General features: G+C 48.9%; 1 protein-coding gene across 5 annotated transcripts in view; it reads left to right on the forward strand.

Moving 5' to 3' along the window:
* DIDO1 (death inducer-obliterator 1) overlaps positions 1-25,601 on the forward strand; it is a 679,850-nt gene that overhangs the window by 123,645 nt on the left and 530,604 nt on the right. For 3 of the 5 annotated variants that reach the window (XM_033963660.1, XM_033963661.1, XM_033963659.1), the window contains one exon: positions 17,917-18,121. The exons of the other annotated variants lie outside the window; for them this stretch is intronic. In XM_033963660.1, the coding sequence (XP_033819551.1) occupies positions 17,917-18,121 (205 nt within the window). The remainder of the gene's footprint in view (positions 1-17,916; positions 18,122-25,601) is intronic. 5 annotated transcript variants of the gene reach the window in all.

The following is a 25,601-nucleotide window of genomic DNA, read 5'->3' on the forward strand; positions in this document are numbered from 1 at the left end:
AGAAAGACAGACAGCTCACCAGACACTCACCAGCCATACCACATGCATACTCCCCCCATACGAGTAGATCGGAGAAAGTAATACTACCGCTTTATAGAGCGACTAGTATTTTAGCCCGTTACATTAACGGGTGCTAGAATATATGTCTGTGTGTCTTTATTTCTGTCTCTCTCTCCCTCCTGCTGTCTGTCTCTCTCCCTGGCCCCCTTTGTCTGTCTGTCTTTCTGTGTCTCTCCCTGCCCCTGTGGCTTTCTTTTTTCCATCTATCTATCTATCTATCCATCCATCTATCACTTCCCTGTGTGTGTGCATGTGCCCAGGCTGGATTGGTCATTCTGTAGCATGTGTTACATCCAGATCTCAGACCACACTTGGAATACTGCATCTAACATTGGTCTCCATACATAAAGAAGGATTTAAAAGTACTCGAGAGGGTGTAGAGACAAGCAACGAAGCTAATAAAGGGCATGGAGAACATATGATTGAGACTTTCAAAATACTGAAAGGAATCGACCAAATAGAGCAGGATAAAAAGAGCGGGTCACCAAATCCAGGAAAAGCCTCAGAATGGAAAGGGGCACCCCCTCAGAAAAACTAACCCTGAGAGCATTACAAAGCCAGACATTGGTGCCATAAGTAGGCAGCTCGTAAGCGATCAGGGGTTGGGCTTTTCCCTTTATAAGAACATAAGAAGTTGCCTCCACTGGGACAGACCAGAGGTCCATCGTGCCCAGCAGTCCGCACCCGCGGCAGCCCATCAGGTCCACGACCTGTCAGGTTTTCTTGATTTAGCCCTATGTCCCCTTATTTTTCTATCTATATTCCTTCTATACCCTATCTACCCCTATCTGTACCCCTCAATCCCCCTATCCTTCAGGAATCTGTCCAATCCCTCTTTTAATCCCTGTAGTGTACTCTGCCCGATCACATCCTCTGGGAGAGTGTTCCATGTGTCCACAATCCGCTGAGTGAAGAAGAACCTCCTAGCGTTAGTTCTAAACCTGTCCCCTTTCAGTTTCTCCGAGTGCCCCCTTGTACTTGTGGTTCCCCGTAGTCTGAAGAATCTTTCCTTGTCTACCTTCTCTATGCCTTTCATGATCTTGAAAGTTTCTATCATGGTCTCCTCTAAGTCTCCGCTTCTCCAGGGAGAACAGCCCCAGCTTGTCCAGCCTGTCAGCGTATGAACAGCCTTCCATATCCTTTATCATTTTCGTCGCTCTTCTCTGGACCCGCTCAAGTATCGCCATGTCCTTCTTGAGGTACGGCGACCAATACTGGACACAGTATTCCAGATGTGGGCGCACCATCGCTCGATACAGCGGCATGATGACTTCCTTCGTCCTGGTTGTGATACCCTTCTTAATGATGCCCAGCATTCTGTTTGCTTTCTTTGAGGCCGCTGCACATTGCACCGATGATTTCATTGTTGTATCTACCAGTACACCCAAGTCTCTTTCAAACTTACTCTCTCCCAGTAACGCTCCCCCCATTTTGTAGCTGAACATCGGGTTTCTTTTCCCTATATGCATGACCTTGCATTTCTCTATGTTAAAGCGCATTTGCCATTTATTTGCCCACTCTTCCAGTTTGCTTAGATCCCTTTGCAGGTCTTCGCACTCCTCCACGGTTCTAACCCTGCTGCAGAGTTTGGTGTCATCCGCAAATTTTATAACTTCACACTTCGTTCCCGTTTCCAGGTCGTTTATAAATATATTGAACAGCAGCAGTCTTAGTACTGACCCCTGCGGGACGCCGCTCGTGACCCTCTGCCAGTCCGAGTATTGGCCCTTCACTCCAATCCTTTGTTTTCTGCCTGCCAGCCAGTGTCTGATCCATCTGTGTATATCCCCTCCCACCCCGTGGTTCCACAGCTTCTTAAGTAGCCTCTTATGGGGTACCTTGTCGAAGGCTTTTTGGAAGTCTATGTAAATGATATCTATGGATTCCCCTTTGTCTATCTGGCTGTTTATCCCTTCAAAGAAGTGCAGTAAGTTTGTTTGGCACGATCTTCCCTTACAGAAGCCAAGTTGGCTCGTTTTCAGTTGTCCATTTCTTTCTGTGTGTTCGCAGATGCTGTCCTTTATCAGTGCTTCCATCATCTTACCCGGAACTGAAGTCAAGCTCACCGGTCTGTAGTTCCCCGGGTCACCCCTCGATCTCTTTTTGAAGATAGGCGTGACATTTTCTAGTTTCCAGTCCTCCGGTATCTCCCCAGTCCTCAAGGATAGGTTACAAATTTGTCGAAGTGTGTCAGCTATTTCATTCCTCAGTTCTTTTAGTACCCTTGGGTGGATTCCGTCCGGGCCCGGTGATTTGTCGCTTTTCAGTCTATCTATCTGTTGGAGGACGTCCTCATGGCTTACCTCTAGTTGCTCCAGTTTTTCTTCTTGATCCCCACTTATGATCTCCTTGGGTTCTGGTACATTGGATGTATCCTCGCTCGTGAAGACCGACGAGAAGAACCTGTTTAACCTATCTGCTACTTCTTTTTCCTCCTTTACCACTCCCTTCTTGTTGCCATCATCCAACGGTCCCACCTCCTCCCTCGCTGGTTGCTTCCCCTTCACGTATCTGAAGAACGCTTTGAAGTTTCTTGCTTCCCCAGCTAGCTTCTCTTCGTATTCTCTTTTTACTTTTCTAACCACTCGGTGACATTCCTTCTGGTGTTTTTTGTGTTCCTTCCAGTTTTCCTCAGTTTGGTCCTTTTTCCCATTTTCGGAACGACATTTTCTTGTCACCTATCGTTTTCTTCACTTCACTTGTTATCCACACTGGGTCTTTTGTTCGATTTTTTTATTTTTTTTATGCACCCTTTCCTAAACCTGGGGATGAACAGGTTTTGTGCTTCTTGCACCGTGTCCCTGAGTAGGGACCAGGCTTCCTCTACGGTCTCCATCCTTCTTGAGCTGTTTTTGCTTTTGAGTTTCCTTCTCACCATTTTTCTCATAGCATCATAATTCCCTTTCCTGAAGTTGAGCGCTGTCGTTGTGGTTCTCTTTACCTTTGGTGTCCCTACGATTGAAGATTTCCCCTTCTTCATCTTTCGCTTTGGTCTCAAGTCTGTGTCCTCAGTTTGGTGCGATAGTTCTCCCTCAGGGTTCTGGTGAGTCTTCGCCTTCTCTGTTCGCTCGATTCCTTCATAAGGTCCTCCTCCCCCGGTGTCTGGTGGTTTCTGGCTCTCATCTGTTGGTTCCTAGCTGTGTGCTGATGGTCCCGTTTTTCCACCCTCCTGTAGGCCTCCTAGATCCAGCTCCAATCTAGCAGCCTGTTTCAGCAACTGCACCCACAGGGATAATGGAGGTTCACTCTCCTCCAGCCAGTACTTCAGGATAACCTTAACTACCACCAAAAAGGTGATAGCCAGAAACCTATGTACTGGTAGCGAAACATGATAGGCCAGCAAGAGGCATTGATCCTCCAGTAAGAGTCAGATAATCCCAAGGAAGCGATATGTTCGCTATCTGTTCCACAGTATGAATTGTTCCAGTCCACAGGGTCAATTTTGGGCACTCCAGGAAGGCATGTAAAAATGTACTAGCTGCAGATTTGCAGCAAAGACAGAGGGGGTCCTCCCAGTGTCCCATTCGACAACCACGGATCCTGGTCAAATAATCCTGGTGCAAGTGTTCCACTGCCTTAAAAATCCCCAGCCCACTTGAAAGATAGCTTGAAAACACTGAAGGTCCAAGGACTGATTCAACTCACTCTTCCACTGTCCGGATGTTTGAGCCACACCAACGGTCTCCACAAGTTCATTAGTAATTTTATAACACATAGAAAGAGTATTCATGGCACCCGGCAACAGACCAAAATATTTCTCTAATTTAGTACCCTCCGCCTGAGCCCCCCAGGTGGCCCATAACTTAGCACAGTAAAGACGAGCTTGCAAGTACGCCCAGAAGTGGGAGGCGAGTAAGTCCCACTTATTGCCAACCTGATCAAAGGATGGAAACTCTCCCTCCCCAAGGCTAAGAGGTCCCGTATAATCCTACAGCCCTTAGTCGCCAAAGATGAAAAAGGGAGAAGCTCAACCCCGGCACAAATTCCGGGTCACCCACAAGCCCCAATAGCGGAGATGCCCCCCCCCCCCCCCCCCGGATCTGCCCTGCCGCTGTCTCCACCAGTCCCAAGCAGCCCGAAAGGGCTTTAGGAGCTCAAGTTGCGCCTTACAAGCAAAGGAAGTTCCAGCCTGAACATGCATAAGATTGAAAAACCCATAGGGTTGGCACCAGGCTTTTAATAAATCCATAGGAAAGAATTTCTGTTCATCCAAAAGAGATTCATGCACCCCTCTCAACAATGCAGCAACATTATAGGTCCAAAGATCAGGTACCCAATTCAGGGCTCAGCACAAGCTTAGCATAACCTATCCTAGCCGGTTTGTTACGCCACAAAAATCAGCGAATGGTGGCCTTAAACTCCAATTCATCCCTACGCTTAATCCAAATAGGGAGCACTTGTAAGGGGTATAAGATTTTTGGCATCAACATCATTTTCAATAAGGCTACTCGGCCAAGTAATGACAAAGGGAGGGTCCATCCAAGATTGACATAACAATTTAATATGTGCAAGAACCCAGGTGATATTCTGCTTGTACATTTCAGGGGCCAAGGGATTTAAATAGATTCCAAGGTATTTAAGAGCGTGCCGCATGGGTGTAATAGGCAAAGTCACGTGCCAAAATTCAATCCCCTTCCACTCAATGGCAAGACGTCAGAGTTACTACATTTCACTAAAAGACCGGAAAATGTGCCAGAGATCTGCACCGAGTGCAAAAACTTTGGAAGTTTTACATTGGTGTGCTGGACATACAAAAGCATATCATCAGCAAACAGGCTTAACCGCAGTTCCTGCGAAGCAACCAAGATACCTTCTAAGGTGGGATCTTGTCGAATACGCGCCGCCAGGGGCTTAAGGACCAAAACAAATAACAAGGGAAAAAAGAGGACACCCTTGTCTAGTGCTTCTGCATGAAGCAAAAGACTCGCTCAACTTGCCATTGATCAGCAATTGAGCCCGCTGCTCAAAGTATAGGGCCCGAACCCATTCTACAAATCTGCTAGAAATGACAAAGATTTCAAGCATCCAAAATAAGTGTGGCCATAAAACACTATCAAAAGCCTTTTCAATGTCCAGACTAGCCAGCACCGCTCGATCCGATTACCCTTTAGAAACCCGAAGTGCCAGAAGAGCTTTACACAAATTCTTTGAGGCGGATCTCCCAGACACAAAGCCCACCTGATCTTCCCCAATTAACGCTGGTAAATAATTATTCAGACGTTTAACCATAATGGCCGCCATCAATTTAACATCTTGGTGGGAAATGAGTCTATATGACCCAGGGAGTTCAGCATCCTTGCCAGGTTTAGGAAGAAGTATGATATGGGCTAGATCAGTGGTCTCAAACTCAAACCCTTTCCAGAGCCACATTTTGGATTTGTAGGTACTTGGAGGGCCGCAGAAAAAATAGTTAATGTCTTACAATTTTGCATGAGGTAAAACTCTTTATAGTTTATAAATCTTTCCTTTTGGCTAAGTCTTAACCTTTTCCTATCGTAATAAATTTTGCATTACACTGGTTCCAATCATAATTATTTTAGCAAAGTTTTGTATTATTCACTGTTATCATTTACGGCTATTGTAAACATAATGTAAATAAGTCATAAGTCTGTAAATTCAAATATTTTGTGTTCCTGTTGTGTACTGTATGTCCCATGCTATGGGACATACGATGGCAACATTTTTGGAATGTCCCGTCAGCTGGGACACACGATAGGAAAAGGTTAATAATAACATTGTAATTTATAGCTAAAGAGACATATGATCAAGAAACTGTTTTATTTTAATTTTGTGATTATGACAAACATACAGAGGGCCTCAAAATAGTACCTGGCGGGCCGCGAGTTTGAGACCACTGGGCTAGATTGACCCTACCTGGATTTCCCTGCTCCGAAGCATCTGCAAACATCCCCTGCAAAGGCTTTAAAACCATATCGTTAAGATTTTATAAAACTCCAGTCCCATACCGTCTGGGCCTGGGGACTTAGCGAGGGTTAACTGCTGAATGGCCAACTGGATCTCTTCAGTGTCGATAGGCCGATTCAAAGCCTCCAGCTGCTCCTTAGTCAAGGCGGGTAGCTGTAAGTCCTGGAAGAAGTCCACCCGCTGAGTAACATCAACCATACCTGCACTATAGAGAGAAGTGTAAAACCTTACAAATTGATCTGCTATCTTCTCCAAAGCAGTGTGTCGGATACCCTGCGCATCTCAGATACCCCCAATGAGCTGCTGCTTCCTGGGTGGCCGAACCAGATTCGCTAACAACTTTCCAGTTTTCCCTTCCCACTGATACAGTTTATACCTCTGAAAATAGATATCCTGTTCCACACGAGTGGTCAATATTACATCAATAATAATAACAGTTTATATACCGCAGTACCGTGAAGTTCTATGCGGTTTACAAAAGATTAAACGAAGGTACAAATTAATTGAACTTAAAGAGAGGTGGAAGAAAGTGATTAATAGGTCAAGAAAACCATGAGGAGAGAGAGATGTGCGGGTCAGTTGTCTAGATACTTCAGGAACAGGTATGTTTTTAGGCGCTTCCTAAATTCCTCATAAGTAGTGGGCGAAAGCAATTGTTCTAGATCTTTACCCCATAATGCTTCTTGATGTGAGAGAAGGTGTTCATGGTGTTTTTTCAGTTTACAACCTCTAACTGGTGGGGGAAATGAAGTTCGAAAGTGAGCTTCTCTTGTGTCTGTTGGCTGAGAAGGAGAAAAGGTCAGTTATGTATTTAGGGGCTAGTCCATATAGTACTTTAAAGTGAAGTTGTAAAACCCTCTTGGTGACCTCATCCAATCGAGTAATATGAGCTCTATGGAGAGTTTGAAGCTCCTGAGAGAATTGTAGAAGCGCGCGGTCCCGAGCCTTGCACCGCTGGTCTGCATAGGAAATGATATTTATTTATTTATTCAATTTTCTATACTGTTCTCACAGGGGAGCTCAGAACAGTTTACATGAACTTATTCAGGTAGTCAAGCATTTTTCCCTTTCTGTCCCGGTGGGCTCACAATCTATCTAACGTACCTGGGGAATTGGGGGCGATTAAGTGACTTGCCCAGGGTTACAAGGAGCAGTGTGGGTTTGAACCCACAACCTCAGGGTGCTGAGGCTGTAGTTTTAACCACTGCGCCACACTCTCCCCTGAGAACCGCCTTCGCAGCTTCCCAGTAAATTGTTGGTAATACATCCTTTGGCGAGTTATCCTGCAAATAATCCTGAAATTTAAGGCAAAGATATGAGTGAAACTCCTGGTCCTGGTATAAATGTGGGGGCATCTTCCAGACCGTATCCTGATCCCTATTGAGAAGATGTAATGTAAGAGAGAACGGGAAATGATCAGAGACCGACAACTCTTCAATACTAGCATCTGCCACCTGAGACAGAAGGCCCTGCGAGGGAAGCAGATAATAAAGCCTGGTATACATATTGTGAGGATGGGAAAAATCTTCGGATGGAGAAGACGCCGTGCATCTACTACTCCCAGTTGGTGCATCAAGAAATTCACTCCTCTAAAATCATGCTGTGTATCCGCTGATGTAGGTGGTGTTCTGCCACAAAATTAAAATCCCCCCCCAATGAGAATCTTGTGAGAACGATAAGCTGCCAGCCGCACCACCAGTTCAGTGTAGAAACTATGTTGGTAAACATTGGGTGCGTACACAGTGCATAACACCACCGGCGTGGCCCAAAGTTCCCCCACCAGTACCACATATCTGCCATTAGGGTCTGAGATGACCTTGTGGATGTGCAAGGGGAGTTTTTTATGTGCTAGGATAGCTATGCCCCTCTTTCTCCCATTGAAAGATGAGGCCCACACCTCCCCCACCCATCCATCCCCTTTTCAGCTTGGCATGCTCTGGCATAGTGAGGTGTGTTTCCTGTAAATAGACAATATCCGCCTGAAGTTTGCGTAACTGTGACAAAATTTTGGAGTGCTTCACAGGAGAATGAATACCATCCACATTCAGAGAGATCAGCTTAAATTTAGTCAAAGAACAGTAGTATTTGGATAGGCCAAATTAGGAAAACACACGAAGGTACAGAGGTCCCCCAGCCAGACCCCCCTCCCTCCTGATACAGCACAACTCGCATCCCCTGCCATGTGAATCCAGAACAGTCAAGCAATATCCCCCCATCTCCCAGGCCCCCCCTCAACACTCACACTCCGGCATGCATTCCTTCATACACACAATACACAGAAAAAGCAGAGACAGAATATAGGAAAATCCCTCCCTCCCCCTCTACATTACTCATCCAAAAACAATCACAACCCAGTGTCCCCCCCCCCCCCGAGAGCCCACTCCACTAGGAAGCAGAAAATAAAAGAAGGTAAAAGAAAAGGAAAAAGATGGAAAAATACAGCACTCTGACACCAAATTACTACTTAACCCAAAACAAGCAGGCTCCAAAAAATAACCCCCCCTCAAAAAAACCAACCCCAAAAAACAAGCAGGCTACTAAAACTGCCACACCTGCACACACCAAACCCCGAAATCCACTGCCCCCCACTTCCCAATACATAGTTCTAAGAAGGGCATGTCGGTCCAAAAATTGGGACACCAGAGAACCAGAAGAAACCAGGCATGCCCCAGTCCAACAACATAAACATCCCAAGGTGGAGGAATTCGCCACAGCTGCTACCACTGCCAGCCTCCCAAGGAAAGTCCAACGAGGTAACAACCCTCCAGAAGCTCCGTGCAGCATCCAGACAGCATCCCTCAGGGGGCCGCAGCACTCGCTGGAGGCAAAGATTGAATAAAAGTGCCCAATTCCTGCAGCTTGACAAAGAATAGGCTTTTTCCTTGATAATGAAGCCGCACCTTGGCCAGGTACTGCAGAACCACCCGAAGACCCCTCTTGTAAAGTGTGGAGCAGTAAGGAGCCATCTCCCACCGCTGAGCTGCTACGGCCGCTGAGAAGTCTTGAAATAGTGATACCGGATGATTCTCATAAGTCAGTTGTTTACATTCCCGGTACTTACGCAATACCATCTTTCTCCATGTAATTAAGGAAGCACATGATGACGGGACGAGGTCTGTTGTCGGTATCTCTGCGTTGTCCAAGTCGGTGAGCACGCTCCAGTATCGCCTGAGAGGTGCCATCCCCCAAAGGAAGAGCTGTTGGCAGCCAGGTTTCTAAGAAAGAGCGTAAATCCCCTTCCTTTACCGAGTCCGTTAGTCCCACTGCCCGAAGGTTGTTTCTCCTTGCTTGGTTTGTTGTTTTTTTTTGTTTTTTTTTTTTTGAAATGTATATTTTATTAAATTTCCAAACATAACAAAATACAGGAACGCAAAGTTCAATGAAAGTGAGCAAAATGAGTACAACATTTCAGTCCATAACCACTCCCATCCCTGTCACCCCCCCCCAACAACAGTAGTTCACCAATTATAATAGAAATATTCCAGTCCAATGTGTCGTATTCCAGTGGAGATCAAACATTCAGTAAGTGACTTCGGGCTCTGGGTGTCAAGGTATTCCAGAATGGCTCCCAACAAGAACAAAACGCTTTCCCCAATACTGTATCCCATGATGAAAAATGCAGGTGTTCCATGGAGGCGTGCTGTAACATCAAAACATGCCAATGGGCAAGTGTAGGAGTGTCCGAAGAAATCCAACAGTGAAGCACCACTTTCTTTCCCAGCAATACTGCACGATCCAGGAAACTGAATCCCCTCGGAGATGTTCTAGGAAGGGACTCCTTGCTTTGTTTTCGTGATCCTCCACATGGTCAGCAAGCTGCTGGTTTGCTCGCTCCAGGACCTGCATTCTGGAGGTAAACACGTCGTGAGAAGCCAGTATTAGTAAGGGATTGTAGCCCTGAGGAAACCCCCTTTACGGGTGAAACGTGTTGGCTTATTTATCCCTTGTCAACCATCATCCCGGTTAAGCTAAGTATTGATTCAAATACTTCTTATAAAATATTTATTATATTAAATTTAAGCTGCAAATTTTTGAAGAAAATATAAGAAAACACTGTAAGACTTAACTAGTTTTACATCTATATCGACCCGGTGACGATTGGGTGCATAAAGCCAGGGGTCATGATCATGTATTGAACCCTTGGTGGCATCTCTGAGGGCCGTGAAGAAAAAGAAAAAAGCAAACAATTAATAGAAGGCACTTAAGGGAGGTCTAGAATACCACCACCCCCACTTATAGTCTACATTATCCCAGGACAAGCAGGCAGGTATTCTCACTAGTGGGTGATGTCATCAGACAGAGCCCGATACGGACGTCTCACAAGCACGTGTTGCTTGTAGAAACTTAAAAGTTTCGAGATGCCCGCACCGCGCATGCGCCGGTGCCTTCCCGCCCGGAGAGCCGGGCGTGTCTCCTCAGTTCTTTTCTTTCCGCGGAGCTGAGAAGTTCAACTTCATCATGCGCTAGCTGAATTCAGTTAAATTTGCCTTCCTTGTCCGCGTTTTTCGCTTTCTTTTATTTTAATTGTAGTACATTTCTTTTTCAGTAAAAAAAAAAAAAAAAAAAGATTATTTCCTCCGGCGGGTCGAACGGGCCGACCACGTGGCTCAGGCCTACTGGCTTCGACCTCGCGGCGGAGATTTTCCGGCCTATGTCCCGGCCAATCACCGGGTTTAAAAAGTGCAGCAAGTGCCAACGCGCGATTTCACTCACGGACCCGCACCGACGCTGTTTGCAGTGTCTTGGTCCTGACCACATTCCGAAATCGTGCAGGCCTTGCTCTACCCTTACGGCACGCTCATTCAAACGGCGTTGCCTACTGTGGGAGTCGATGTTCAAGATGGACGCAGCCAAGGATCCTTCAGCCTCCACTTCATCTGATACCTCCCCGGTTCGTGCGAAACCGGTATCGACCCCTCCTGCATCGAGTGTGGTGAAACCGGCATCGTTCATCCCGACACCATCCACGAGCTCGACGTCGGTGCCTGCCCCGGTCTCCTCGGTTCAGGTACCTCTTCCTTCCACAGTACCACCAGTGGTCATCAAAGTGCCGAAAGCTACCAAGCAGAAGCACTCGACCTCGAAGGAACGTGATGTCCGTGCAGCAGGACCCCCTTTCGGTGCGGATCCCTCCCTATCGGCTTCGCTACGGTCCATGCTGGAAGCTCAATTTGTTGAGCTCATGCAGACCATCGGACCCGGGCTCATCGCTGCCATACAGGGTGACCTCCCGGTACCGGTCCAAAGGGGCGGTCCGCCCCCTCCCCCTCCCCCACGCCGTTCGACCTCGACAACCGACGACGAACGGGGGAGGGCGGCGATACCCATGCGGCAAGCCTCGCTCACTGATATGCCGCCATTAGAGCCCATTACGCCTCCGTGCCAACATGGGACCAGACCTCCGATCGATAATCAAAGCCCTGGGCATAGTCAGGAAGAGTTCTTCCGCACTCCTTACCAGACTTGGGTAGCATCGCAAGAACCCGCATCGCAACCCCTGTTACGATCCACCGCCTCCAGCCCTATCCATCACTTGGGGGCCTCGGGAGACCATGCGATGCACAGACGATCCCGATCTCCGTCCCGCCACCGAGAGGGACATCGATCCAGACACTCATCCTGGCACTCTTCACGCCACTCGGAGGTGTCACCGCAGAAAAAACTGCAACGTATGGGATACCCCTCATCAGAGGTATCCCCACCGGAGGGACCGGAGTACGAGGAAACACCCGTACCCGACTCTCCTTGCCATTCCCCGATGTCCATGGACCCGGAGGCCTCTTCCTCCTCCAGCCCGTCTCACAAACCGACGCTGGCGGATCAATTGTCTTTCTCATCATTCCTCCGACAAATGGCGGATGATCTGGATGTGACTCTTGACACGGGCTCCCGATACTCCAAAGAGTATCTGGACACCATGCACTTACCTAACCCTCCAACGGAGTCGCTTCGGCTCCCTCTGCATAAATTGCTGGATCAGACCTTCATGCAGTGTTTCGAAACACCGTACTCCATACCGGCGATTCCCAGCAAACTCGATGCTCGATACCGCATCGTGCACCACAAAGGGTTCGAAGGCCCTCAACTCTCTCACCAATCCCTACTGGTCGAGTCCTCTCTTAAACGCTCTCATCCCTCTCAGGTCTACGCCTCTGTACCGCCGGGCCGAGAGGGGAGAACGATGGACAAATTTGGTAGAAAATTCTACCAAAACTCCATGATGGCGTCACGGGTGCTGAACTACAATTTCTTTTTCTCTTCCTATCTGGAGTTCTTCTTGCCTGTGCTCCGCAAGTTCACTCCTTTCATAGACACCCAAGCTCGATTCGAGTTCGAGGAAGTGGTATTCTCCCTCTCCCAGTTACGCCTCCAGCTGATGCAATCCTCCTTCGATGCATTCGAACTCTCGGCACGTGCTGCCGCAAGCGCGGTAGCCATGCGCCGCCTGGCATGGCTCCGTACAATCGATATGGATCCCAACCTCCAAGACAGACTCGCCAACGTACCATGTGCGGGAGCTGATCTGTTCGATGAGTCTATCGAAACTGTTACCAAGAAGCTGTCGGATCACGAAAAATCCTTTCAATCCATCCTGCGGCCCAAACCCAAACCTCAACAGTCTCGACCTTCCAGGCCACCCCTGATTTACCAGCGGCGTTACATGCCCCGACAAACGCCTGCTGCGAGACAACCTGCGAAGAGACAACCTCCCCAGAAGTCTCAGCAAAAACCCCAGCCGCCGGCTGCACCTAAGGCTACCCAGCCCTTTTGACTCCCTTCCGGGGAGCATAACCGACACCGTTCTGCACCCCTCAGCCTCTCCCATAGGGGGCCGCCTCCATCTTTTCTACCATCGATGGGAGGCCATAACCACGGACCTATGGGTCCTTACCATCATAAGAGACGGATACTCTCTTCACTTCCATCGGGTCCCCCCGGACCATCCTCCAAGAGAGTATCCTTCAAGCTCGACACAGACCGCCCTTCTTCTTCAGGAAGTCCAAACCTTACTTCAGCTTCGGGCCGTCGAGCCGGTCCCGTCAGACCAATTGAACCGAGGGTTTTACTCCCGGTACTTCCTCGTCCCGAAGAAAACGGGCGACCTGCGACCCATTCTGGACCTTCGGGCCCTCAACAAATTTCTGGTCAAAGAGAAGTTTCGTATGCTGACTCTGGCTTCTCTATACCCCCTCCTCGAGCAGAACGACTGGTTATGCTCCCTGGATCTCAAGGAGGCCTACACTCACATCCCCATTCACCCGGCCTCCCGAAAGTTCCTCAGATTTCGGGTGGGAAATCTGCATCTACAGTATCGAGTGCTACCATTCGGCCTCTCTTCGTCCCCCAGAGTCTTCACAAAGTGCCTGGTGGTAGTGGCCGCGGCACTCCGGGACAGGGGTCTACAGGTGTTCCCATACCTCGACGACTGGCTCATCAAGGCCCCGTCAGCCCCAGAGGTCACTTCGGCGGTCTCGGCTACAACCTACCTCCTCCAGAACTTGGGCTTCGAGATCAACTTTTCCAAGTCCCACCTACAACCCACCCAGTCCCTCCCCTTCATCGGGGCAGTCCTGGACACCAGTCGACTCCTAGCATTCCTGCCCCTGCAACGCATGGAGGCTCTTCTTTATCTCTGCCAGTCGGTGTCTACTCGCCAAACTCTACCGGCGAGACAACTGATGGTGCTCCTGGGCCACATGGCCTCCACAGTACATGTGACACCCTTTGCCAGACTCCATCTCAGAATCCCCCAGTGGACCCTGGCATCACAGTGGAATCAGACGTCCGATCCACTAACCAAACACATCGTAGTCACACCTGCTCTTCGGCAGTCTCTACTTTGGTGGATGACCTCTTCGAATCTATCCAGAGGTTTGCTGTTGCACTCTCCCCCCCATCAGAAAGTTCTCACAACCGATTCGTCGAACTATGCATGGGGGGCCCACCTGGATGGTCTCCGCACCCAAGGATTCTGGACCAGTGCAGACAGGCTACATCAAATCAATCTACTGGAGCTCAGACCCATCTTCAATGCTCTCCAAGCTTTCCAACACCTACTTCACAACATGGTGATCCTCATTCGCACAGACAACCAGGCCGCCATGTATTATATCAACAAGCAAGGAGGCACGGGCTCGGCCCTCCTTTGCCAGGAAGCTCTACGAATCTGGGACTGGGCGGTTCGCCACAACGCCTTCCTCAGAGCTGTCTACATTCAGGGGAAGAACAACGTCTTAGCAGACAACCTAAGTCGTCTTCTACAACCTCACGAATGGACTCTCCATTCCAGCCCCCTTCACCAAATCTTCACACAGTGGGGGACGCCTCAGATAGACCTCTTTGCGGCTCCCCACAACTCCAAACTGCCTCAGTTTTGCTCCAGGATCTACACTCCTCATCGCCTCGAGGCAGATGCTTTTCTACTGGACTGGGGGAAACGATTTCTATATGCGTTCCCACCATTCCCGCTGATCCAGAAGACTCTGGTCAAGCTGAATCTCGAACAGGCCACCATGATCCTAATAGCTCCTCGGTGGCCCAGACAACCTTGGTTCTCCCTTCTACTTCAACTCAGCAGCAGGGAACCTGTACCACTTCCAGTGTTTCCTTCACTACTTACTCAACATCAAGGATCACTGCTTCATCCCAACCTGCAGTCTCTCCACCTGACAGCTTGGTTCCTCTCAACGTAACCCCTCACCAATTCTCACAAGAAGTGAGGGAGATCTTGGAGGCTTCCAGGAAGCCCGCCACTCGACAATGCTACTCCCAGAAATGGACTAGATTCTCCTCATGGTGTGTTTCTAAATCAAAGGAACCTCAGCGAGCTTCCTTATCCTCCGTGCTGGACTATCTCCTACACCTATCTCAATCTGGGCTCAAGTCTACATCCATACGAGTCCACCTGAGCACTATTGCAGCTTTCCACCAGCCTCTACAAGGGAAACCCCTCTCGGCCCATCCGGTGGTCGCCAGATTTATGAAAGGGCTCTTTCATGTTAACCCTCCTCTCAAACCACCACCAGTAGTTTGGGATCTCAACGTAGTCCTTTCCCATCTCATGAAGCCCCCGTTTGAACCACTCAACAGGGCTCCTCTTAAGTATCTCACCTGGAAAGTGCTTTTTCTTGTAGCCCTTACGTCTGCTCGCAGAGTCAGCGAACTCCAGGCATTGATGGCGGACCCACCATTCACAGTATTTCATCACGACAAGGTGGTCCTCCGCACTCACCCGAAATTCCTGCCTAAAGTGGTCTCCGAATTTCATCTCAACCAATCCATCGTACTTCCAGTATTCTTTCCTAAGCCCCATTCTCACCACGGAGAATCGGCCCTTCACACTCTAGACTGTAAACGTGCTTTGGCTTTCTACCTGGATCGTACCAAGCCACACAGAACCACCCCCCAACTTTTTGTCTCCTTCGATCCTAATAAGTTAGGAAGACCCGTATCAAAGCGCACCATCTCCAATTGGATGGCGGCTTGTATCTCTTTCTGCTATGCCCAGGCTGGATTATCACTTCCTTGTAAGGTCACAGCCCATAAGGTCAGAGCAATGGCAGCCTCAGTAGCATTCCTCAGATCAACACCAATTGAGGAGATTTGTAAGGCTGCCACTTGGTCCTCGGTTCACACCTTCACCTCACATTATTGTCTGGATACTTTCTCCAGACGGGATGGACAGTTTGGCCAAACAGTGTTGAAAAATTTATTCTCTTAAGTCGCCAACTCCCCCTCCATCCCACTGAGGTTATCTTGGAGGTCACCCACTAGTGAGAATACCTGCCTGCTTGTCCTGGGATAAAGCAATGTTACTTACCGTAACAGTTATTATCCAGGGACAGCAGGCAGCTATTCTCACGTCCCACCCACCTCCCCTGGGTTGGCTTCTCAGGCTAGCTACCTGAACTGAGGAGACACGCCCGGCTCTCCGGGCGGGAAGGCACCGGCGCATGCGCGGTGCGGGCATCTCGAAACTTTTAAGTTTCTACAAGCAATACGTGCTTGTGAGACGTCCGTATCGGGCTCTGTCTGATGACATCACCCACTAGTGAGAATAGCTGCCTGCTGTCCCTGGATAACAACTGTTACGGTAAGTAACATTGCTTTCTAGCCTTCTACTATCTACCAGCTAAGCCTATACAATCTATTGTAGGGCTGACATCTGCTTTGATACGAACTGAGGACTTGCAGGACAGCCTAGAGTGAAGGGAGGCAGACCGGAAAAATGTAAATGAGACTCTCTACAAAGGATCTCAAGACCAGGTATTGACTACTCAAGTGTTCAAGAATGATGTGCCTATTTACTAGAAAGAAGATTATCGAGGTAAGTACCTAATCTTCCCATGTTACCCAAAATTACAAGTTGAATCTTAAGATGGGCAATGATTGTTAGGAGCACAGAAAAATATTGATAGTCCATTAATCCTGTATTATGACTACTACTTTATTGCATAACTAGTCTTTAAGCCCGTTACATTAACGGGTGCTAGAATAGATGTGTCTGTCTGTGTTTCTTTATCTCTCTCGCCTTGGCCGCTGTCTGTATCCTTCTGTCTCCCCCTCCCCCCTGAGCAAAGCTGTCTGCCCCCAGCACCCCCTCCCAAATATCTCTCCATGGCCCTCTTCTGTCTTCCCTCCCAGAGCAAAGCTGTCTGTCCCCTTTCCCTATCTCTCCATGGCCCCTTCTGTCTCCCCCCAGCACACCCCTCCCCCCAAAGCAGCCCCCTATCCCTCTCCCTGTCTCTCCATGGCCCCTTCTGTCTTCCCCCCAGAGCAAAGCTGTTTGCCCCAAGCACACCCCTCCCCCCAATGCAGCCCCCTTTCCCTCTCCCGCTGACTCTCTCTCTGGCCCCCTTTCTCTGTCTGTCTTTCTGTCCCTCTCCCTGCCCCTGTGTCTTTCTTTCTTTCTGTCTCCCTCCCTCCCGCTGTCTGTCTGTCATTTTTCCCCATTTCCCTGTGCAGCAGCATTTCCATCCCACTTCCCTATGCAGCAACAACAGCATTTCCCTCCTATCCCCCCCTTTCCTGTGTAGAAGGAGAAGCAGCATTTTCCCCCACTCCCCCTTTCCCTTTTCTTACCTTATCTTCCCTGCTCCGTTCGGCCCCTCCCCCTTCTTTTACTGCCGTTATCGATCCGGCCTGCTCCTGACCCTCCCACTGCCGATAAACCTCGGGACTCCAGCCGCGTAGGCAGCACTTTAAACATGCTGCTTCGCGGCCTTCTACTGGCGATTTTCTCTGCCGCGTCTGTCTCCGAAGATGTCATCAGAGATGCGGCAGAGGAAATCGGCAGAGAAGGGCGCGAAGCAGCGTGTTTACAGTGCTGCCTACGCCGCTGGAGCCGGGAGGCGACGGAGAGGGCAGGGGGTGCTAGCGGCCGGCAGCGGTGGAGAGCAGGGAAGGGCGCGCATGTCACTTGAGGCCGACCGTAAGCCGCGCATGCGCACTGCCTATGTGTGCTACAGCTCACGGAAAACGGACGCACGCATAGGAAGTGCGCATGCGCGGCTTACCATTTTATTATATTAGATGATTGTCCTTAGTTGCTTACAACAATGAACTCTTAACATATTGGATTCCTCTCTAGTATTCTTTTTAAACCTACTTAATCTTATTTTTCATGCTACATGAATTAATATATTGACTACTTTTACACAGTGAACATTTCTACTTGGTTTAAGTGTTTCTTGATTACTAAGCCTATGGCATGTTCTCTCCTTAGAGACTAACACCGGTCATTTTAGAAATATATTTTTGTTATTGTTTGTTGCCTAAGATTAGGCTGCAAAAGAAGCTTCTTGGCCACGCCTATCAAACAGCAGGTCTTGTCTCACAACGCTGAAGTTTTTATGGCTCTAAAATGTAGAATACTGTTCTAGTTTAAAACAAGAGAGAAGTTAAGTAACTTGCACTTTATTCTTATCTCAGGAATTTGCATCTAGTGAAAATTTGCTACTGTCCAAGACTTCAGTTTTACCACAGGAGGAACTGTATACATCTCGGGTTCTGTCCTCTCAACCACCATGCGTTTTGGGGCTTATGCTGCATGATATTGATCCACTACTTCCTTCCTCCAGCTCTGCAAATCGAGATCTAAAAGGAGAAACCATCATAATCTCTAATGGTGTGCCAGGTAAAGAGCAGTTCCAGATCGGATTTTGCCTATGTTTTCTCCAAATTTTTCATCTTAAAAATCAAATTCCCTGTGATCACTAACAGATGAATCCAAACAAATGGGCTATGTTCATTCACCAGCAGGTGGAGATAAAGAACACCAAACTTATCTCTTTGATAAAGGATGACACTCTCCATGGCTTTACAGTATTTTCTATCTCCATCAGGCAGATGGATGGATATCTCCCATGGTCCTGGCGTTGTACTCCTGTTTTAGTTTTCTAAATCAATAAGCTGGGGGGGGGTTCAGGTTTGGGGTTCTTGTCTTAGGAGTACACTTAGAGGTGTCCGGTCAATTCCTGCCTCCTTGGGTCCTATCTGGTTCTCACCTCCATGATAAAAAAAACAAGACAGTTTGCTGGGAGGAATCTCAGTAGCTCCTTCTATTTTGGCTGGTCTGCTGTTCAAATTAGAACCTGAGTGTCTATTACTACAACCCCAGGGGAGCTAGCAATTACCTCCATGGGGTGTACAGCAGCCCTTCTCATCAGATAATTGAAGAGACTTGGACCTCTAGCAGCTGGTAGGAGTGAGTACCACTGCCTGTGCTGCTTTGTTTGCTTCCTTCTTTCTCTTGGGGCCTGCTGCAAACTTATTGCAGTGCAACAGATTTACTGGCAGCTTCCTGCAGCTTGAGTCTGTGCTTCTGTGGTGCTTTACTGGCCTTGCTGTAAAAAAAGCAAAACAAAACCCCCCCAAAGGTGCAAACTGCATGGCTGGCTGTACTTTTTACAGCCTGAATAGGTGTTTTTCCAAAATGGTGGTTGACCACGTGAAGTGCTGCTCCTGCTGTGGGAAGCAGAGAGCAGTGTCAGGACTCTACCAGCTGTTTTCTAGTGGCAGGGCCATCAGGTTTGTTTCAGACCGCTTCAACATTCTCCCAATGGCTGGAGGGGAAGGTTTTTTGGAGGGTTCCTCTTCATGAGGGGATTCTGGATGTTTCACAATTGCCTCTAGGACATTGGGGACCTCTGAGACCTCTTAGGGTCTCTTGATTTAGCAACATTTGGATCAGCAGAAAGGATATACTACTGCTATGGCTGACCTAGTCAGCGAATCAGTAGGCACTCAGCTTCTGGGACTCTGGTGGGTTCAGCAGGGTCAGGAACCTTTCTTCCTGGAATTTTTGGTCCTGCTACGTCAGGCATATCTCCTCAAGTATTCTAATCCCTCTTTGGGAACTCTTGTTTTTTGGGGGGGTTTTCTGGTCAGTCTCTTCTGGGGTCTCAAGCATCCCAGGTGTCATAGATTGGAAGTAGACCTGAAGTTGCAGAATTATTGCCCCCAGGACGCTTTGTAGTCATGGAGTTGGTGGCCTCTGATTTGGTGTCCCTTCTGAAGTTCCTGGAGGAAGTTGAACTGGCCATGGAGGGAATGGATGATCCATTCACTATTTGGGTATTTAGGAAGGAGGATCTAACTTCATGTATTATCCAGGCCTTGGAGGCAGTTAACTTTTTTTTCCGGAAACTGCTACCCCTGCCTTGGCCAGTCCTAACATGGCCAGTACTAAGGTGACCGTCTAGGTTTTTCCTGCCCACAAAGCTGTGCAGGAGTTGATCTCCACTCGGTGGTCTCCTCGGGATACGGGCTTATGGGTGGCTTGGGCTATGGCTTGCTTGTATCCTCTTCCTCAGGAAGAACTTGACAAATTGAAGTGGTCAAAAGTGGATGTGTTAATGGCTGTCGTTACTAAGACGACCATGATTCCTGTGTAGGGTTGAATAGCTCTTAAGGTTGCGCAAGATCACAAGCTGAAGGGCCTCGCTTAGGCTTTTCTTTGAGGCTGTGGTGTGCAGTTCGTACGCGACTTGGGCCTGTCTTAGCTGGGCTCAGCAGATGACAGATGAGATGGATTCTTACGTGTTTAGGGAACTTCATCAATGGAGACGGGGTTAGCCTGTCTGGCAGACTTCCTTTATGACTGTGTGGTTGTCGACGAAACAAATGGCCTTGTCTTTCATTGCTCGTCGTATTATATGGCTGCATAATTGGGCAACTGACTTGGTATCTAATTCTCATATGCCTAAGCGGCCATTGAGGAGGTGGCTTTTTTTGGAGAAGACTTTGAGAAGTTGATCAAAGAATTGCAAGACTGCAGTGTGCAACGTTTCCCAGAAGACCAACCTTTGGCTTTGGGGAAGCATTCTCAAGGATGTTCCTAGCTGCGGAACTTAAGAAAATACCTCTTTGGGCATGCTCAAAATTTCAGCTTTATCCAGCGTCGGTCCTTTCATTCAGACAAGCAGAATTCCTCTCAGCCCACCAAGTAGCTCCTGCCTCCAGGTCTGTCCAATGATGATCTGTTTGGTCCATTCTCTGTAAGTTCCAGTTGGGGGCGTTGGCTGTCCATTTTTTATGGGGAGAGGACCATATCACTACTGACCAGTGAGTCCTAGACTTTATTCAAGGCAGCTACAAGTTAATGCTTGGCTTTCTAGTCGTTGATTCTTCTTTGGAATCACCTTGCCATGCTCTTTGCAAGTGGGAGGCCATGTTGCAAGAATGTGTATGCCTGGGAGCCCTGGTGCCAGTGCCTCAGGATGAAAGAGGGCTGGGTATATACTCGATTTACTTCATAGTACTTGAGAAAGAGGGTTCTTTCTGTTTGGTGCTGGACCTCAAGGGGGTCAACAGATTCCTGATGATACGCTGGTTACGGATGGACATTGATCACGGCATTACAGCTGGGAGAGTTTTTGACAGCTTTGGATCTGAAGGAGGCTTATCTTCGTGTTCCAATTTGGCCTCCCCTCACCAGTGTTAATTGTTTTTTGCAACTCTGGGCCCTTCGGGCTGGCCACGGCTCCGAGGACGTTCTCCAAGGTGATGGTGTTGGTAGTTGCCTTTCTGCTGAAGGAAGGTATTCTATAGAGTTCACTCGTATCTGGACGACTGGCTAATTAAAGTATCCTCAGAGATGGAGAGTAAAGTATCCTCAGAGGTGGAGAGTTGTGAGTCTATGTCCAGGGTCATCTAGGTTCTTCAGATGCTGGGCTGCATGATCAATCTTACCAAAACTTTCTCACTCCCACCCAGTTTGGAGTATCTGGGGATTTGTTTTGAAATGCAACTGTGGAAGGTATTTCTCCTGGAGCCTTATCGGGTTAGACTGCAGTTTCAGGCCCATGCTCTGTTGCCGTATCCCAGGCCGAGGATGTGAAACTATGCTCAGGTTCTGGTGTCCGTGGCAGCAGCCGTGGAGTTGGTCCTTTGGGGCTCATATGAGGGACCTCTGCAACTGTTGGTGCTCTCTCATTGGTCTCCGGTTTTGCAGGATTATGACCTTCAATTGGGCTGGATGAGGGCTGCCAGGGCCAGCATGTGCTGGTGACTCCTGTCAGGCAACCTGGTATCTCTGGAATGGATTGTCATGGTCACTGATGCCAGTCTGTTGGGCTGGGGGGCTCATTGTCTCCACCAGAATTCTCATGGCAGAAGAATTCTGGCAGAAGCCCTTTGGTCCATCAACTTGATTGGGGTTTCATGAAGTTCGTCTGGCCTTCGTGGCCTTCCACTCCTTGCTGATGGGAAAGCCCGTTGGGGTCCTCTCCGACAGCGTCAAAACTGTGGCTTACATCAACAGGTAGGACGAAGCGTGCAATTCAAAGTTGGCAGAGGAGGCGCAGCGCCTACTCCAGTGGGCAGAGCAACATGTTCCTTTCTTGTTCACAGCCCACATCTAAGGGATTTTGAACATTTGCACAGATTTTCTCAGTCAACAACCTTGGACCTGGGGGAGTAGGAGTTGTCTCCGACTGTATTTTGGATGGTGACTTGGAAGTGATGGGGGGGGGGTCTCCCATCCTTGATCTGATAGAAACATGATGGCAGATAAAGGCCAAATGCCCATCCGCAGTAACCATTTTCTCTTCCACTCTCTAAGACAGGGGTGTCAAAGTCCCTCCTCGAGGGCCGCAATCCAATCGGGTTTTCAGGATTTCCCTAATAAATATGCATGAGATCTATTAGCATACAGGGAAAGCAGTGCATGCAAATAGATCTCATGCATATTCATTGGGGAAATCCTGAAAACCAGACTGGATTGCGGCCCTCGAGGAGGGACTTTGATATCCCTGCACTAAGAGATCCCACGTGCCTATCCCTCGCTTTGTTGAAGTGAGACACTTCCATGCATCTAGCACCCTTTCTGTAAAAAAGTATTTTCTTAGATTACTCCTGAACCTATCACCACTTAACTTCATCCTATGCCCTCTCATTCCATAGTTTCCTTTCAAACGAAAAGAGACTCGACTCATACGCATTTACACCATATAGGTATTTAAACATCTCTATCATATCTCCCCTCTCCCGCCTTTCCTCCAAAGTATTCAGATTGAGATCTTTAAGTCTGTCCGCATACGCCTTATGACAAAGACTACTCACCATTTTAGTAGCCTTCCTCTAGACCGACTCCATCCTTTTTATGAGAATAATCTTTTTATTGAAAATACAATGCACAGCAAAGATTGAACAGGTACAACAAAATCCCAGTTCCCCCTCCATCCCTCCCCTCCTGCCAACTCAGTGCAATATACAACAACAGAATGAAAGGAAACCATGCTAATACAAGCTACATGTTCAAAAGACAGCTCCATACCTGTGGGGTCAAAGAGTCCCAGAAGGCACACCAAATTCTCTTAAATTGACACCCCTTAGAAGATGTCAGGTCCTTAATCTGAGTCCACTCTAATTTAAACAGAATGATTATTTGCATCCTCCATTGTGTAATAGAAGGTGGATTCCCACTGAACCAATTGAGCAAGATCATTTTTTTCCCCATAAGAATTGCCCTTCACAAAAAATTGCGAAGCCCTTTTGGCAAAGGCATCTGCAACAAATATAAATCAAATAACAGAAGAGCGACATAAGAATATCCTTACTGGGTCAGACCTATGGTCCATCAAGCCCAGTAGCCCGTTCTAACGGTGGCCAATTCAGGTCACTATTACTTGGCCAAAACCCAAGGTGTAGCAATATTCCATGCAACTAATACAGAGCAAGCTGTGGCTTCCCCCATGTCTTTCTCAATAACAGACTATGGACTTTTCCTCCAGGAACTTGTCCAAACCTTTCTTAAAACCAGCTACGCGGGGGGGAGGATCAAGATGGCGGCAATGTAAAGAAGCTGCGAGAGACGTTAATATTATCCCAGGACAAGCAGGCAGGTATTCTCACTAGTGGGTGATGTCATCCGACAGAGCCCCGATGCGGACGTCTCACAAGCATACTTGCTTGAAGAAACTTCAGAAGTTTCGAGATGCCCGCACCGCGCATGCGCGAGTGCCTTCCCTCCCGATGCACCGGGCGTGTCTCCTCAGTTCTTTTCTTTCTGCGGAGCTGAGAAATTTTGCTTCAACTCTCTGCGCTGAGTGAACCCTTGTTCTTGCCTTCTAGTGCTCACGGTTTTGAGTTTATTTCTCTTATCATGTGTTCTATTCTGTCGTTTTATTGTTTTTTGTTTTTTTTTAAATTTTTTTACATAGATTCGACCGGGTCGGCCGCGTGGCTGGGGCCCCGCAGCTTCGATCTAGCAGCGGAGCTTTTTCGGCCTATGTCCCGGCCTATTACCGGTTTTAAAAAGTGTATCAAGTGCCAGCGCGCAATTTCGTTGACGGACCCGCATCGACGCTGTTTACAGTGTCTCGGGCCTCAACATCTTCCGAAATCGTGCCGGCCTTGTTCCACTCTAACAGCACGTGCTTTCAAGCGTCGCTGTTTCCTGTGGGAGTCGATGTTCGCGATGGAGGCTTCCAAGGAACCTTCGGCTTCGACCAGCGCTTCGCCTCGAAGTCGACATCTGCTCCTGCTGCATCGGGTCTTTTGAAACTGGCTTCCTTCGTTCCGGTTTCGACCCCGCCTCCTGCTCCGGTGCCTTCTTCGGTCTCCTCAGGTCAGGTAACTCAGCAGACCGTTCCCCCGGTGGTTCTTAAAGTGCCTAAGGCTTCTAAAGCCAAGCACTCGACCACCCGGGACCGCGAAGACCGTGCAGGGGGTCCCACTTCAGATGCGGCTCCCCCCTTGTCGGCTTCGATGCGGTCGCTCATGGAAGCCCACTTCCTCGAGCTCATGACTACCATGGGCCCCAAGTGGCTTGCCACAATCCAGCATGGGCATGCGGAACCTCCTCGTGGGGTCGAGCCTCCTCCTCCGCCTCGCCGCTCGCTCTCACTGCTAGGCAAGGAGGCTCGGCATTTGGCTGCCAGTTCATCGAGGCGTGCTTCGCTTGGTGAAATGCCGCCTCTGGAACCCATCCCCGCCTTGGGTGGAGACAATTGGGATTTACCTCCGAGTAGCCGAAGTCCTGGGCGTCATCAGGAGGATTTCTTCCGGAGCCACTTGCCTGCCAAGCCGTCTCTCAACCCGTGGAATGCTGCTCGAGAGGCATCGACCCATCCTCCTCTTCGCTCTACAGCCTCCAGCCCCATCTACTCGTTGGAGGCCTCTGCGGAGCCATCTTCGCTCCAGATCTCCTTCGAGACGGAGGGAGGGGCACCGCTTCAGGCATTCTTCAAGGCATTCGTCCAGACATTCTACAGTCTCGCCTCAGAAGAAGCTTCCTCGTATGGTGTATTCATCTAAGGATGTCTCGCCTCCTCCGGGCCCGTAGTTCGAGGATACCATCAGGTCATTCTCTCCTTGTAGATCCCAGGTCTCCTTGGATCAGGAGGCCTCGACTTCATCAAGTCCGTCTCAGCGTCCTGTGTTGGCGGACCAGCTGTCTTTTTCATCTTTTCTGCGGCAGATGGCGGATGATCTCGACATCACCTTGGACTCGGGTTCCCGCTACTCCAAGGAGTACCTTGATACCATGCATCTGCCTCACCCTCCTGGTGAGTCTCTTCTCCTGCCTCTACACAAGCTCCTCGACCAGACTTCATGCGCTGTTTTGAGACACCGTACTCCATTCCTGGCAAACTGGATGCCAGGTATCGCACAGTGCACCATAAGGGGTTTGAGGGCTCCCAGCTCTCCCTTTAGTCACTGTTGGTCGAGTCCTCCCTCAAGCGATCTCATCCGTCCCAGGTGTATGCCTCGGTGCCTCCGGGCCGAGAGGGGAGGACCATGGATAAGTTCGGTAGGCGCATCTACCAGAACTCGATGATGGCTTCCCGAGTTCTCAATTACACCTTCCATTTTGCCACCTATTTGGAGTTCTTCCTTCCAGTGCTTCGGAAGTTTATGCCTTACATCGACTCTCAGACTTGTTTTGAATATGAGGAGGTCGTCGCCTTGCTGTCCCAGCTGCATCTTCAATTGATGCAATCCTCATATGATGCGTTTGAGCTCTCGGCATGGGCTGCTGCCTGTTCCGTGGCCATGCGTCGCTTGGCATGGCTTCGGACCATTGATATGGACCCGAACCTCCAGGACAGGCTTGCAAACGTCCCGTGTGCAGGTGCGGATTTGTTTGATGAGTCCATCGAGACCGTGACGAA

This window comes from Geotrypetes seraphini, chromosome 11 (assembly GCF_902459505.1).
Source record: "Geotrypetes seraphini chromosome 11, aGeoSer1.1, whole genome shotgun sequence".
Lineage (NCBI taxonomy): Eukaryota > Metazoa > Chordata > Amphibia > Gymnophiona > Dermophiidae > Geotrypetes > Geotrypetes seraphini.